The sequence below is a fragment of the Amia ocellicauda genome, chromosome 5, assembly GCF_036373705.1.
Source record: "Amia ocellicauda isolate fAmiCal2 chromosome 5, fAmiCal2.hap1, whole genome shotgun sequence".
NCBI classification, from domain to species: Eukaryota; Metazoa; Chordata; class Actinopteri; order Amiiformes; family Amiidae; genus Amia; species Amia ocellicauda.
Window position 1 is genome coordinate 12286776 of NC_089854.1, and position 16557 is coordinate 12303332.

At 45.9% G+C, this 16557-nt stretch overlaps 2 protein-coding genes across 9 annotated transcripts; both read left to right on the forward strand.

Annotated features, from left to right (window-relative positions):
* Positions 1-553: 553 nt before the first annotated feature.
* LOC136749479 (WD repeat-containing protein 20) lies at positions 554-6102 on the forward strand. The gene is made up of 4 exons (XM_066703833.1): positions 554-1267; positions 3150-3332; positions 3525-5144; positions 5475-6102. Exons 1-4 carry the CDS (start codon positions 782-784, stop codon positions 5520-5522), a joined length of 2337 nt encoding a protein of 778 aa, XP_066559930.1. The 5' UTR covers positions 554-781; the 3' UTR covers positions 5523-6102.
* A 1783-nt stretch (positions 6103-7885) lies between these two features.
* LOC136749480 (delta(14)-sterol reductase LBR) lies at positions 7886-16344 on the forward strand. 8 transcript variants are annotated; one of them, XM_066703836.1, is made up of 14 exons: positions 7889-8039; positions 8173-8223; positions 10991-11052; positions 11433-11553; positions 11854-12041; positions 12626-12680; positions 12840-12904; positions 13082-13214; positions 13427-13530; positions 14128-14247; positions 14834-15002; positions 15326-15406; positions 15640-15762; positions 16106-16344. In XM_066703836.1, exons 3-14 carry the CDS (start codon positions 11029-11031, stop codon positions 16264-16266), a joined length of 1344 nt encoding a protein of 447 aa, XP_066559933.1. In that variant the 5' UTR covers positions 7889-8039; positions 8173-8223; positions 10991-11028; the 3' UTR covers positions 16267-16344. The 8 variants fall into 8 exon arrangements, with proteins under 8 accessions (XP_066559936.1, XP_066559933.1, XP_066559931.1 ...); XM_066703834.1 differs by lacking the exon at positions 8173-8223; XM_066703841.1 differs by lacking the exon at positions 11433-11553 and having other exon boundaries at positions 7892-8039.
* Positions 16345-16557: the final 213 nt, after the last annotated feature.

A 16557-nucleotide genomic window follows, 5' to 3' on the forward strand; every position in this document is an offset into this window, starting at 1 on the left:
TTAAATCAGATGTGTATTCTTCCCAAAATCAAGAAGTGTCCCCCATAGAGCCCCCTGTAAAGCCTTCACTGCATTAATATTCAAGTTATGTTAAGGTTTCTTTTAAACGAGGGCACATGCCTTTATTCAAGAAATACACGTTTTTTCCTTGGCGTTGTTTTGAATGTTCATCCTGCTCCATTCAATGAGCCAATATTTCAGAAATGTTTTGAGATTTCTATCCCAACTTTGAATACTGATACTATCACCATACCTTAAGGACCAGCACCGTACATGTTGATGGTTGTAGCTCTCCTTTGAACTAATATTAAAGCAGGAGCTGAAGTCAGAACTGTCACAGCAGTAGCATTCCGCCAATTTTAAGACGTGAAATGCATAATTTGGATGGCCACTAGGGGGGCTTCCAGACCCCAGAAACTAGAAACACCTGACATATTAAATGCTTAATCATAGTTCCTCATAACTATCCTAAATATAATAGATGGGGGGGGGGGATTTGGCTGACCCCCATCTTCCGACCTTTGCCCAGTTTTCTCTTTCAATGACACTTAAGCCCTTATTGCATGACAGCCTGTCTGTCCTCCACAAGACTGCACACACAATCCCAACACGTGTATGGATACCAATGCGTTTGTTTCCAAAAACTGAATAACCAGAAACAATTCCATTTAAACCAATTCTTCTACAGTGGGTAATAATGATAACACACTATTATCACTTATAAGACAATAATATAAACCCACACACTGCCAGCTCCCATCCCCTTCTTCCCCAGCACTGGATGTGGAAACCGAGCCGTGTTTTGCATGGTTTGTGTTTCCGGGTGAGGGAGGGAGGGAGGGGGACGAGTTTCCTGTGCGGTGTGTTTGTATTAAAAATGGCCAGTGATGGAGGCGCACTGAAAGATATACATGAGATTAAATCACAGTTTCGGACACGGGAGGGATTTTACAAACTGCTCACCCTCTCGGACTCCCAGCAACGGGGCGGGTTACCCCGGGGTCCCGCCTCGGCCTCCGGCACGGCTCCCGGGGCTGGACTGGGAGCGACCCCCGGCGGGGCTTCCGTGCCCGGCCCCGGCTCGGGAGCCTCCGCCACCGCCGCCGCCGCCGCCGCCGCCTCCTCTTCATCGGCGGCCGGGTTTCTGCCTGCAGTCCGGGTCTCTATGGTAAAGTTGCAGCCGGAAGACCCCAGTGAAGAGTCCGAGCGAGTGTGCTTCAACATCGGCAGGGAACTATATTTTTACACCTATACCAACATTAAAAAGGTAAAATATATATGTTTACCAGATAATATACATACCATAATGTGAGGACCGAGAGAGACGCGGTGCAGGAATAAATGCAGTAAAACATAGTGATCGCATTGGCCATCTATCTGTGTTTTAATGCAATGGGTTCAGTGGGCTGCAGACTGGTTAGGGGGCGTTTTGCTCTGTAATGACTGCATGGTGGTAACTATCAGGGTGTACTGTACTGACTGAACGGCACAAGACCGACACAAATGCATAAATACAGATACTTGATTTTTTCGGAGGCACCTGTACTGTAAAAAGGCAATAGGTGTGTGTATTAGGGGTGGGACGGTATGGAATATTCTTACCACGGTATATCACGGTAATCATACTGTCACGTTATTAATCTTTGTTTTAATCCAAAACAAACAAGGCCGTGGTTATAAACCTTTAATGTATTGTCCACTGATAGTTTCTCTTTATAATTTTGTAACCAATGATTGCGAGGCTGAGCTGCCACCTCCCTCCCTGCCTGCCTGCCCTACAGTTGGGCCTGACAGGGAATAGAGAGATTACGGTTGTTTAGGTTAAGAAATGTAACTGCAAAATTAAATCCATATATGTTATACTGTTCTGTGGGGGTGTTGTCATTGTATTAAATGTGTCAAATTAAAACTTCTTATGCTAACATACATTATTGGCCACTGCAATGATAATTTCACTTTTTTGTTTTAATGATTATTTTACTTAGGTCTACAGCTTCATAAACCTTAATACCAATCCCTGAACAACAGAAAAGAACTGTATTATTAGAGATGTACTTATCAGCTTTTTTCTTGATGTGAAAGCAACATGTTGCGATATATATGAGGATTGACATTTGAAACGCACAAATTGCTTAGTTTGTCTCTAAATAATACTGAAGAAAAGCAACTGCTTTTTCAAATTCGCACTCATAGCCCTACATACTGTGAACCCAACAGTGATAGAGTATGAAGATAATGAGATTAGATGTAGGTGCTTTTTTCTGCTACACAAACTGCAGTTTGTTTCCTCTACACTCGTGGTGACAAGATGCCATGCCACACATCAGGTGTATTTTTAAAAGTGTTTCCTCCTCGCACTGAAGCTGCTCATCTGCAGATCTACAGTAAGGGGAAGCATCTTCGTTATGACTGTTCTTTTTGTCGCTCAAATATGCCCAGGCAGACGCCCTCAGCTCCTTTGCAGGTGGAGAAATGTCCTCTTTGTGTTCCAGTACACCTGACGCAGCCTGCAATCTGCTTTCCAGCCCAATCTAAACTAAAACAAACACCCAAAGCGCTCGAAAATAGCCTAATGACTTAATACAGAGGTGCTCAACCCTGTTCTGGGAGAGCTGCAATCTGACAGGTTATACAGGTCTCTCATCACCAGTCACTGGATAATTCTAGTTATCTGCAGCTATACACACATGCCCATTAAATGGACAAGCTGTGTGAAGGTGATGCTGCAAATAGGCCAGGCCAGCACAGCACAGAGTAATACTACAGCACAGAATACTGCAGCATAGAACCGCACAGGACAGAATAACAGCACTAGAGCACTACAGCACAGAGTAATACTGCAGCACAGCCCTATAGCACCACACTGCTCCATGTATTCTCAACTGGAGGCTGGGCCTGTGTTTTTCTCTGCTGGCACAATGGCTTTCAAAACCAATTGATTTTTCTGCTGCACTCTGGAATAGTTGTGTGGAGAAATGTTCCAACACTAGAGGGCGCTCTTTTTCAAAATAAAATGGGATTCGGTCCAGTTGTCTTTCTCCCCAGACTATAATGATGCATTTATTTTTCATCCTTTCCTCTTACCTCACCCACTTCTCCCTTCCTCTTCTGCCCCAACCTCCTCCCCCTTCCTTCTTCCTGGCCTGCAGGCAGTGGACCTTAGTAAGCCCATAGACAAGCGCATCTACAAGGGCACCCAGCCCACCTGCCACGACTTCAACCAGCACTCGGCCACGGCACACAGCGTGTCCCTGATCGTGGGCTTCTCGGCCGGCCAGGTGCAGTACTTGGACCCTATCAAGAAAGAGACCAGCAAGCTCTTCAACGAGGAGGTGTGTGGGGCTGTGGGTGCTTGTCCGGGAGTGTGAATGAGGTGGATGTGAGTGGAAGGGAATGTTGTCCGTGTCTGGGTGAGTGTGGTGCGTCTGTGTGAGCATGTCAACACAAACCAGCAATCAGTCCTCATTAATCATTCAAATCAATCCCTCTTTCTCACCCCCCCCTTCCTCCCTCCGTCCTCCCAGAGGCTGATCGACAAGTCCAAGGTTACATGCCTGAAGTGGCTGCCCAAGTCGGAGCACCTGTTCCTGGCCGCCCACGCCAGCGGGCAACTGTACCTGTACAACGCAGAGCACCCCTGTGGCACGGCGGCGCCCCAGTACTCCCTCCTGCGGCAGGGCGAGGGCTTCGCTGTCTACACCTGCAAGGCCAAGACGCCCCGCAACCCGCTGCTGCGCTGGGCGGTGGGGGAGGGGGCGCTCAACGAGTTCGCCTTCTCCCCCGACGGAGGCCACCTGGCGTGTGTGGGGCAGGATGGCTGCCTGCGGGTCTTCCACTTTGACTCCATGGAGCTGCAGGGGGTGATGAAGAGCTACTTCGGGGGCCTGCTGTGCGTCTCCTGGAGCCCCGACGGCAAGTTCCTGGCCACGGGAGGGGAGGACGACCTGGTCACCGTCTGGTCCTTCTCGGAGAGCCGGGTGGTGGCCAGGGGGCACGGGCACAAGTCCTGGGTCAACGTGGTGGCGTTCGACCCCTTCACCACCAGTGTGGAGGAGGAGGAGGAAGAGGAGGAGGAGGATGACGACGACGAGGAGGAAGATGACGACGACGGGCAGGAGAACGGGGAGGCGGTGGAGAGGTCCCGGCCGGAGCCCATGGACTTCAGCGCCAGCGAGGAGGAGCTGCGCGGCACGGGGGTGGGGGGCGGGTTCAGGAGAGTGCGGACGGGCAGCTCGCTTTCCCGGCTGTCGCGGCGCAGTGGCTCGGGGAAGGGCGCGGCCAGCTCCGTCACCTACCGATTCGGCTCGGTGGGGCAGGACACCCAGTTCTGCCTGTGGGACCTGACGGAGGATGTGCTGTACCCGCGGCTGCCCCTCTCCCGGGCGCGCACCCTCACCAACACCTTCAACTCCCTGGGGGGTAACGGCAGCGAGGCCGGGGCGCTGGGGCTGGGCCACGGACACAGCCATGGGCACCACCACCACCACCACAGCCACGCCCCCACTGCCACCCACACCCACTCGCACACCCACTCCCACTCCCACACGCACACTCACGCTCACCCTCACCACCACCCCCCATCCCTGCCCCGCTCCCTCTCCCGCTCCAACTCCCTCCCCCATCCTGCCGTCTCCTCCTCCAGCAGTTCCTCCAAGAACCAGAGCTCGGACAGCACCGGAAGTGGCGTAGGGGGCGGCAGTGGGGGAGGAGTCCCTTTCAGCATTGGCCGTTTCGCTACCCTGTCGCTGCAGGAGAGGAAATCGGACAAGTCGGGGGGGGGCAGTCTCATAGGCGGTGGCGGTTCTTCCTCCTCCTCCTCTTCCTCGGGTGAGAAGGAGCACAAGCGCTACCACAGCCTGGGAAACATCAGCAAAAGCAACGACAAGATCAACGTGGCCACGCCTAGGGGAGGCGGCAGCGGCGGGGGGGGCGGGGGCAGTGGCGGTGGCAGCAGTCGCCTGGATGCCGCCAAGGTTCTGGGCACGGCGCTGTGCCCACGCATGACTGAAGTGCCCCTGCTGGAGCCGCTGGTGTGCAAGAAGATCGCCCACGAGAGGCTCACCGTGCTGCTGTTCATGGATGACTGCATCATCACCGCCTGCCAGGAGGGGCTCATCTGCACCTGGGCGCGGCCTGGCAAAGGGGTGAGGGGGACGAGTCGCCGGACACAAACACACACACACACACACACACACACACACACACACACACACACACTCACACTCACACTCACGTGCAATACAACAACAAAGGGGTGGGGGGGAGACAGTTGCCACACCCATACAAGGAGGAGCCAGTAGCCACACAATTAAGCATTCATTATGTATCTTTTTACTGCATAGGTTGTTATTATAAGTGTTATCATTGGGGCTGGGTGACGCTGTGTTTGTCAGAATGGTACCAACACACTGCAAATAAACAGCATCGCTAAACCTACAGCAGGTTAAATCTGTGTGTCTGTTTTGTCCCGGCAGAACCTGACCGCACAGAACGGCAGCTCCCCCAGCGGCACCGTCGTATAGCTCCACAGCTCTGACCAAAACCTGGGCTCTGGCCCGACCACAGAGACACGGACTCGTTCCCTCCATCGACCACAGGACTGCGGACTCGCCAGTTCATCACAGTATTGCACCCCACTTCCCTCTCGGTCTCTCAGTCTCTTTCTTTCCCTTTCTCTCAGTCCCTGGACAAGACAAACTGTGCACAAACTGCTCTAGCCAGGAGCTCTGAGGGGATTTGCCTGCCTCTCTCTCTATCTCTCTCTCCTGAAACACTATGAAGCCACGACTGTTTCCCTTGGTTATTTATTTATTTTAACATTACGGACTCTAGTAATTTATATTGTACATATTCAGAAATATAAATACAGAGGATTAGAGGTATCAGATAACTAAAAAAATAAGAACGCAAAAGATATTTAATATATTAAAATATATATTGTACAGAGTAACACATTTAAACTTGAATGTCTGGCACTAGTAAATCCTAAAAAAAAAAAGAACAAAATGATAATAAAAAACAAATAGCTGTAGTGTTAAGTGTTAGTGTGTGATAGTATTCCGGAAGTAAATGTCATGTAAATTAAAGGAAACATATGACGCATGTTGCCTCTATTAAGACGCGCATTTTCTGGGTTTCACGAAAAACAAGAACGTGGCAAGTGAAAACAAGCACACGCCTCCAAGGCTGCAGGTGTTGACCAGGGGCAGGGGGTTCCAGTCCTTAAGTCATTGGTTCTCAACCCTGGTCCCGGAGGACCCCTGCCCTGGTGGTTTCTGTTCCAAGCGAGCTCTCAAATGACTTAATTTAACTAATTTGCATCATTTTACTTTTTAAATTGTGTAGCTTAAAAAAAGAAAATGGAGATTTCAAGTTCTAACTACAGTTTCATACTAAACAGTGATATATGTCATGTTAAGATCTTAGATTAGGCAAATTGTGTTAAATTAGAGTTCAATTATGTACCCTAGGAGCTCTATTGGAATAAAAAACCGCAGGGCAGGGGGTCCTGTTTTTGAGTCCTGTTTTAATGACCAGACCTGGGACAAACCTAGCCTAGTTGGTTGATGTTTCAATTGTGAATATTAAATATACACCCAGTTTTCACAAAGTTAATAACTGCTAATTCAATTTCTCCATATGCAAATAAAAAAAAATGTTTTAAGTACGAGTGAAATAGCTGGAAACACTTAATTGCAAACTGCTCTCTTAGCAGCAGCTGTACAAGGCAATGGATGAAAGGTTAATGAGGACAAGGGGTTAATTAATTACAGCATGAAAAGTTTTTTTTTTCCTGTTTGTTTTTGTCCCAGGTCTGTTAATTAGTTAATTGAACTACTTGACATGGATGAGAAGAAAGGTCTGTATCATCTCTCTCTCCACCAAGTGGTGTTCTTTATTAAGAGGTGGCAACATTTTCAGCACTGGAGCACGTCTAAAAATGTCTGAAAGTTGCCATTTGGTTTTTAGGTCTCATCTTTTTCTATAGGCTAAAAACATAATAAAAGAAAAGCAACAGTATTCGTGGATTTAACAGTCAACACCCCCCCTCCTCTCCAGCTGATCTTCTGACAGGTCAACAGGGGCTGTTTCACACTACTCTGAGCTGTGTCTGTACAGCTGCAGCCTAAAGTATTCACACCCTGCATGTTAAACACTGGGTGTGTTGAGGAGATGTTCCAGGATGAGAGAACCTTGGTATTGAACTCCTACAATCAGGATCGTCAAACACAAACTCAGTGTAGAGTGATACATGGTCAGGTTGCTCATAATGTTGGTTTTGTTTTGAAGTTCATAATGGAAGGGTTTGGTAAGTCTCATAAAATGTTAAGCAAGTGTGTCGGAGTATTTACTGATCTTCACTTGACACAACGCACCACAGCACTTCTCAATAAATGATAGATGCCATTTTAAGACCTAATAGCAGCCTGAACCCCAAACTAAGCCAACACTTGAATTTGATTCAGTTCAGTTAACTCACTAGAAACATAACCCTAACAACCCTCCATTTACTGGATTTAGATTGGACCACAATGTAACCATAATTTCATCACTAGGCTTCATATTAGTGCAAAATATAACCATTATTCTAAATAGTACTATGTAACTGTAAGAGCATTCCAACATTCAATTGATTCCCATATTAAAATGTAGTTATTCAATTGCAGGTTCTGCAAAGCATCTGATAGGAATAACAAGCCTACGTAAATGACATTCAGGATCTTTAGTCAGTCCATAAGCAAGAAAACAACACAATCCCAAAGACATACACAGCAGAGGATGTTACACAGACTGCTGTTGTAACCCCTTGTTTGCGTCTAACCATGCAAGTCATCTTGGATTCAAATGTCTGTTAATTTACTTGTGAACGTTGAATGTTGGGTGGTGCAACAGGAACCTGAAAAGCAGATGGCAGGGTCTGTTGAGCTGTAGCAAAGCATTGCACTCACACCTTTGTTAAACTGTCAACTGTAAACTCACTCTCTCACTGCAATCTGATCTGAACTGCAGCGAAGCCCCAACGCAACCTTACAGAGCAGGTGAGTCTGCTGATGAGGGCAGTAATATTATCCAGGGAACATAATCATAAGAACAATGCAAAACATATATATAGTTTAATGTATGAACAGACGTGATTTTGATTAATTAAACTGATTAAAATATCTCTTGTAGAGAAAACCGCTCCTTTCAGACACAGAAGTGGTCTCTCAGATCTTGTGAAAGGTTAGTTGATTTGTAACGCTGTGGAAAATGTGTACTATTCACGGGCGTAATGTATGTGGGGAATGTCCCCCCAATATTAAAAGGAGCTCAATCTGGCTCTGCAACAATATGTGGACGATTACTTTAAGTCAGGGTTGTCAGCCTCCAGTCCTGGGTGGCTGCAGTGTCTGCTGGTTTTTAATCCAACAGGAGCTCCCAATGAATTAATTGAATTATTTCTGGTAAGCTTATCTACAATTTTCATATATATTTTTTTTATATGAAATATCTTAGAATGTGTTGATTACTTAAAACATTGAACCCACAGAACATTTCAGAGACTGGAGCGAAGACATCCAGTAAATTGTTCACCAATTAAACCAATTAATGAGCCAAGTGTTGGGCTGGAACAAAACCCAGCAGAGACTGCGGCCCCTGCAGGAGAAAAGAGGTGCCGATCGTGTAGCGCAGATCACTACAGTTCGGCGCAGATCTGCGATGCTCCACCAATGGGGTCGGTGAAATCCTGCAGATCGGCGAAGAACTGCGGAAAATGCGCTACAAGAATGAAGGTGCTCAGCGAATAACAACGAAGAAAGTGTAGGCAGGTGGGGCTGAGCACTTGCATGAAAAATATCATGTAAGTTAAGTGATCGTCGGAGAGTAGAGAAGAAACAAAACTGACTGTATAGGTGTGACTTCTAATATAGCCAACACAGTTATAAATACAATTTTATTTTACCTTGTTAAACCTCTCTATCTAGCGAAAGCAAGTTGACATGAAACTACATCCGCTGGCTAGGAACTGTTATCGAACGTTGTCTAGTGAACATTCTGTGCTTTAAACACGGTAACGTTCGCGAACACATCTGCGGTAGTGACGGCAGTTCGAGTCTTTTCAGTCACTCGATTCATTTGATTCGGTTCAGTTCGGTGAATCCATTCAATTCGTTCATTTCGTTCACTGATTCAGTGACTCGCACCAATGCAGCCCGAATCAGGACGGGTTACATAGACGCACACCACAAAAGCTGGGAAGAGTCTATATTTGACTGGGTTCAATCCAATACAGTTGTGACAAATATGTATTTAAAATCCCGGAGATGACAGCAGTTTGAAGCATTAATATTATTTAGCCAACACAATTAATCTAATTAAATGTAATATATTGTTTGGACAAGGGCGTCTGCTAAGAAATAATAATAATAACGTTACATAAATGTCTTACGCATAGGTATATCTCAATTATTATTAATATTAATTATTATTATTATAGGTCATTTTGTTGATTCACCTCAGGGTGACTTGCAAGAATTAATAATAATTTGTGCAAAATGTTTTATGTGTATAAAACAATACAAAAACAGACCTCATAGCGATGTATTATATAGTTTTGTTTTGTTTGGCAGATGTACCCAATGAATACTGACAGTAATACACACACATTATGTACAGTATATAATATTGCATACACGTCTAATCTCATGTTCTGACAGTAGTCTATACTCGGTCTGGATGATGCAACTGACGCCATTTTGGCTCATATATATTTATTTTGTATGCACTAAGCGAGAGGGAATTTGGAACCAACATGGCGCACACGGTCTTCAGCTTCACAGCTCTGAACCAGTCGCCAGGACGGACGAATCCGCCGCTGAAGCCGAGTGAACGCGGCACCGATCCGGGTCCCGTCGCTCAGAAAGAACCAATCGTTCGCGAACTGCACGTCGCTAATCTGCAGTCTGAGGACACAGGCTGGTTGTGTGAAAGCAGTTTAGGACTCTCACGGAGTCATTTGTTTCTTCATTTGTATGTGGTGTAACTGCATAGCCCACCGGTACTTTTTACCATTCGCTTGGTCACTTCGCTGCACTACAGGTCACTCTAGCGGTCATCTAGCGGTTAGCGGACGTTTGCTACAGTACCATCACCCAGTGTCTGCAGCTCTTTGAATTCCAGTCAGTGAGAGAAGCCAGCGATGCGATGCGATGCGATGCGATGCGATGCGATGCGATGCGATGCGATGCGAGGTGCCAGTGCTGTGTCTACCGCCTGAGCGGCACTCAATGCATGCAGCTGACGTGAGGTTAATCCAGTCATTCGCACCATAGCGAGTTGTTTCATGTTGACAGGGTTCACGCACACAAGAGCTGCATTTGCAGAGCTAGCGAGCTCGCACCTATGCCATTTATGTGGCGTCAAAGATGGACACTTTGCTCTCGTCAGTTTATTCCGAGATCAGCATGCAGCTGCAGTGCTTCGAAGTCCCTGTGATAAGGTTAGCGATAAACGATGTATTTATTTTATTTTATTTAAAATTGCATGCTTTTTATGACATGCTTGTCCATAGCTGTTGTTTGAACACTTGACACACTGACTGAACAATAAATAAGTATTTTTGAAGGTTGATTTATTTGGGTTATTCATTGAAGTAGTTCTTCCACTTTTTAGAACTGTACTTATTTTGAGCTTTTTGTTCTTGTAAAGCTATTGTAGTAGACTCAGCTGCTACTGCTACAACTACCTCTACTCCAACTACTACTGCCTGGAAGACATAGGAGATTAAATTATTATCTAATACCAAGGTGATTATTTTCCTCATTGGTTATGCAGACAGCTGGGCTTTAATAGTGAGACAGCTTGTCTATGTGGTACATAGTCTGGCCTTGGCAGGTGAGGGATGCAGTCTTTGAAAAACAATGACTGTGTCAAAATGGAGGGGCTCAGACTCTAAAACCCTTGCCCTGTTTATAATAATATATTTGTGTATTTGTTTTTGTGTGTGTAGGTTTCTGGTTGTAGAATTATTTTCTCACACCTGCCGCAATGGAAAAGCTGAATTCATCCGAGGTGAGGATGGGACGGGAGCAGTCCTGGGCATCAAACCTATATACAGTGAAAAACACAGACACATATGCACACGCACACGCACACGGTACATAGTTCACCATGCATTGTACAAAATATAAATAAAGCAAAACTTCACTAAACTACCGAATTCAAAATCAATTTGGGAAACTGAGATATAAATATCGGTGTGAGTAGTTTTAGTATCCTGGGAGTTTTGATAAAGTCTTTAAAAAACAACAGCACTATCCTAGATTAAATTATCCTGGAATCAATTACTAGGAAGGTGAACTCATGAGGGGAATCGCTGTGACACATTGTAAAGGCAACAAGCAGGTGACCTGGGTTGCTTTGTTTGTCTGTCTGTGTTTTTGTACACAAAGGGATGTGTGGTGCATCGCAGGGCAGAGCCCGAGTTCTCCAGAGAAAAGGAGGGAGTGGAGGGGGAGAAAGGTGCAAGAAACGGGAGCTCCACCCCCGAACACAAAGTCTGGAACAACCTCCGTGAGCATTTCGATTTTTTCCCTATGTGTCCAAATCTGATTTAAAGAGCCTGCGTTCCCCCTGCCTCCTGCTCCTTCCCCACTCTGTCCCACTCTCCCTGCCCTAACAGAGAGATGCACATGGAGCCCAGAGACAGGTGGACATTAGACATAGACACACGCAGAGACGCACACACAGGCATGTCCCACTGTGCTTTTGCATCTCTGTCTATCTGTCTGTCTCTCTCTCTTTCAGTCTCTCACTCTCCCCAGCTCTCTCTTTCTCACCATCCCTCTCCCTGCCTTTCTCTCTGTCTCTCAGACCTGTTGCTGGTGAGTCTGCTCCTCTCGGTGTTCACGATGCTCTTGATCGATGGCTGCGCGCCCCCAGCCCAGCCCTGGCGTGTGTTCAGGCTCAAGATAGAGACGCTGTGGGATTGGAACGCCCTGGGCATGGTGCTGGCCTACACTTCCCTGCAGGGGGCACTCTACTACCTCCCTTTTGGCCAGGTGAGCTCTCAGGATGCCCCCACCCCTCAGTTGTTTTCTGTAGGAAAGGCGTCACAGTTGCATTGACGAAAAATTGAATATTACGTTTGGTTCAGAGCAGGAGAAATACAAAAACTGAATCAATGTTTCTTTTACAAACCGTGACTAAGTATGTACCGCATTGAATGTTCTGTCCTTAACTGCAATATGATAGTCTGTTTTTAACCCTACCAAGGTTCAAAATGTAGCCCTGGTTTAATCTAAACCCAAATTAATTGTATCGCTTATGCAATGTCATAGATTCACTCAAACGGAGGGCACAGTGATGAGTAACTCAATTCATAACTACTGAAGAACTTGTTTCAGTGCGTCAGAGTTCAGTAGTGTTGTTTATGTGTCAATAAATGCAGAGAACATACAGTATATATTCTCTTAGTAATATAACAAACTGGTTCATGCAGTTATAGAAATGAGTACTGCAGTGTTCCTGTTGTCATTGCAGACACAAACTGTCATTCAGGCTGTAAAACTCTGCCTCTATCTCTCATTCTCAGTCTAACCCTCCCTCTCTCTGTCTGTCCCTGTCCCTCCCTCTCTGTTTGCAGGTGGCTGAAGGTAAAATAGGACACAATGGGAAACGATTGCAGTACAACATGAATGGTATAGAGATATGTGTGTGTTTGGGTCTGCATGTGTTTGTGTGTCTCTCTCAATTTCTCTGCATGTGTGATTGTGTGTATTTGTATGTGTCTGTGTATGTATATATCATACAATAATAATACTAATGTTGATGCTGATATTGTTATTTTTGCCGTGCAGGTCTGTATGCGTTCGCAGTGACCCTGCTGCTGCTGGGAGGGCTGTGGTACCGTGGCGTGTTCCAGGTGTGCACTCTGTCACACTCTCTCACTGTCCATCTTTCACACAGTTTCTCTGTCACACTCTCTCAGTTATCAATCCATCAAACAGTGTTTCAGTTAGTTAGTGTATCAGCCCCCCCTTTCAAAGGCACTATAAAATGACATATATAAACAAAGATTGTACTCACCCCCCCACCCCAGGGCTCGATGGTGGGTGACAGGACTCTGCAGCTGGTGTGTGCCTCCACTGTAGTGGCTCTGCTGCTCAGCTCTGGGCTGCACCTCCACTCCCTCTGGCTGCCCCCAGGACAGCTGGTCAACTACGGCAAGAAGAGTAAGTTATTACAGCGGGGGGGGGGGGCACCACAAACACAGAGAAACGCATGCAGAGTAACACAAATACAGAAAAAGAGAGTCAAACACACAGAAACACACACAGAAACATACACAGAAACACACACATGCTCATGGAGAAACACACAGCCATCAATTAACCAATTAACCTCCACAGTCTTGGTTTAAGTGGCTCTCTGGTCCTGTTGCCAGGTAATTTCCTGCAGGAGTTTGCGCTGGGCAGGGTGGCGGACCCTCGCGTCGGCAGGATCGATATGAAGCAATTTGTTATGGTCAGGATTGGCTTCATGGGCTGGGTGAGACATCTTTCTCATTTGCCCAAAGACAAGTTCTCAAGTTGCTGTGTGCAATTAGTCTCGATAAAATTAACTGCTCATCGCCAATTAAGCTGTGTCCACAGCCACACTGCTGCTACTACAGCTACTGTTAAAACTGCTAAAGTATTACTTGTCCTACAATAACTACTACTGTAATAAAATTAATAATAAATCCACTATGGTTTTACTACTTTTATTATTACTCCTACTACTGTTACTACTACAGTTACAGCCATTGTCTAGACCAGATCAGACTTCAAAGTTGAACCCAATGGCATTTGCAATCTATATATGTATCTATAAGAAAGTGGCTTCTAACACAAAATAAACTGTAACTGTTTTTTGGTTTTTAAAGTCTGTAGTTTGTGATTAACTTGCAGGTCATTTGATTTGGTCTAGGCCTGTGACTACTTCTACTACTGCTACTACCACTACCAACTACTATTAGCATTCTTCTGCTACTGTTACTATTGCCTCAATTTTACTTCTACTATTGCAATGACGTCTACTACTAATACGACTTATTTTACTAATGGTAATTACAATAATGTCAACACCACGGTGCCTCTCCCCCAGGCGGTGGTGGATCTGTCCTTCCTGCTCACTGAGATCGAGAAGCACGGGGCGCCCTCGATCCCCCTGCTGCTGGTTGTGACCTTTCACCTCCTCTACATCCTGGAGCTCCTGACTGATGAGGTCAGAGGTCACGGCAGAGCTGTTTGAGATGTGCAATGATGTGCCAAACTAAGACTTTTCACTAGAACCAATTGTATTACATCAGTAGGTTACCTGCCCTATTGTAAGCCATAACAGCATCCTGAACCACAGCCATAGTGGATACTCAGATCTGAAGCTAGGTCCATACAATTATACACCTGACTCAGTTAACTCGGTAGAAACACAGCCTGTTTACAGAGTACTCTAACCCTAACCCTAACCATCTACAATGTAACCCTAATTGCATCACTATTAACTATTAAACTATTAAATGTAACTAAATTACTCAAAACAATCATATAAATAAAGCCTAAACGCATCTGTTAGAACATCGCTAACTTCAAATGTATGCCTAATTTAACATTTTGAATTTTCTTTTCCTTTTTTGTAGAACTTTTCAATCTTAAACTTTCACATCTTCATTTCATACAGGGTTTCCATACAAATAATTAGCCTCACACCTATACACATCATATTCCGATTCCTCGTTCTGAACTAATTTATCAACGCAATCCAATCCCCTGCTGTGAGTGTGTGTGGGTGTAATACTCTCTGTGGCCTGCAGGCGTCAGTGCTGCCCACGAAGGAGTACACACAGGATGGGCTGGGCTTCCTCATGATGCTGGGGGAGTTCATGTGGATTCCCTACTTCTCCAGCCTCCCTGTGTACTACCTGCTGAAGCGCCACCCCCCCCTCAGCGTGCACTGGGCCTTCTCTTTGTGTGTGCTGTATGGTGAGTCACCATCCGCACAGATAAACACACACACATACACATTTTAGTTTGAATCTCCAGCTGATTAAGAGAACGGCAGCTGAGGTCCAGTAAGGCTAACTGTTAGTTTAAGCCATAAACCATAGCAGATAAATAGTCCTGCTGTGTTGGGTGTGTGCTCTGTTCTGTGCTGGGTGTTGGTTGTGAGTGTGTGGGGGAGAAAAGGTATATCTAATGTCAATGAAATACTGTATTTTATATATTTATTTCGGCCTTGTTTTTCCATGTATAAGATAATATGAATTTGGGGCCCGTGTGCATATCTCCTCTCTTCCCTCTCTCAGGGTTGGGGTTCCTGTTTTATCACCTGTCCAACGTGCAGAAGGACGGCTTCAGAAAGAACCCTGAGGACCCTGCCTATGCCCGTGAGTGACTGTGCAACCACCCCCCTACAAGAGAGAGAGAGATGTACATCTGTCCCAAACTGTTCCAGAGAGTACAGCTGTCAGGGGGCAGGAGAGGGCAGTGTGATTCATGTTGGTAATAGAGCCTGGATCAATTACTGCGCTGATGATTAGCACACAACCCAATGAAAGATATATGAAAATACCTTTAATTATGTTTATATATATAGATCTAACTGACTCTCACCTCACAGACCTGGTGACCATCCCGACCAACACAGGGAAGAGCCTGCTGGTGTCTGGTTGGTTCGGTTGGATCCGCCACCCCAACTACCTGGGAGACATAATGATGACCCTGGCATGGTGTCTTCCTTGTGGTAAGACAATGAAACTGTGATGAAGATTATGGTGATGTTTATTGTTATCAGGCTGAATGACTATACATTAGACAACTTGGAGGGTGTAAAAAATGTAGATGCAATCGAGATACAATCTTGTATTTTGTCAAAGATGAAGGGGATTCCACAGAACAAACTCTGACTGCTGTGCTGTTACATTACTATACTGTGTGTGTTGTCAGTGTCTGGGTGTGTATGGCTGTGATTGTGTATCTGTATGTGAGTGCTGGGCAGGTAAGTGTTCAGTGACTGTGTGTGTGCAGTAACAGGATGTGTGTGTGTTTGTGTATGGTCTTCAGTAACCCTGTGTGTGTGTGTTAAGGGTTCTGTAGCCTCTTGCCCTACCTGCCCGTGATGCACTGCGCCAACCTGCTGAGGAGGAGAGCGGCCGAAATCGAGAGCGAATGTCACGCCAAGTATGGCCCCGCCTGGGAGGAGTACTGCCGCAGGGTCCCATACAGGCTGTTCCCATACGTGTACTAGACACCGTCGGGCAGACACCCTTGTCCCACACCTCTCGCACACTCTGCAATTTGCAAAAATAAATCGTGTGTCAAAACAGCTCTGTGTTTTGTTGTCTCTGAGTCTGGGGTGGGGGGACTAGGCACATACAAAAATGTGGCAAACTTAAGGAAAACAAATGTGCGAAGTACAGTAATACAGGATTTACTGACTTCCCTGACACTCTTCTTCAAAGCGACTAATGCCCCAGTATACACAATACAGTTTTTATATCGACTTTTAAGAAATAAAATAATTATAAACACAAAACTA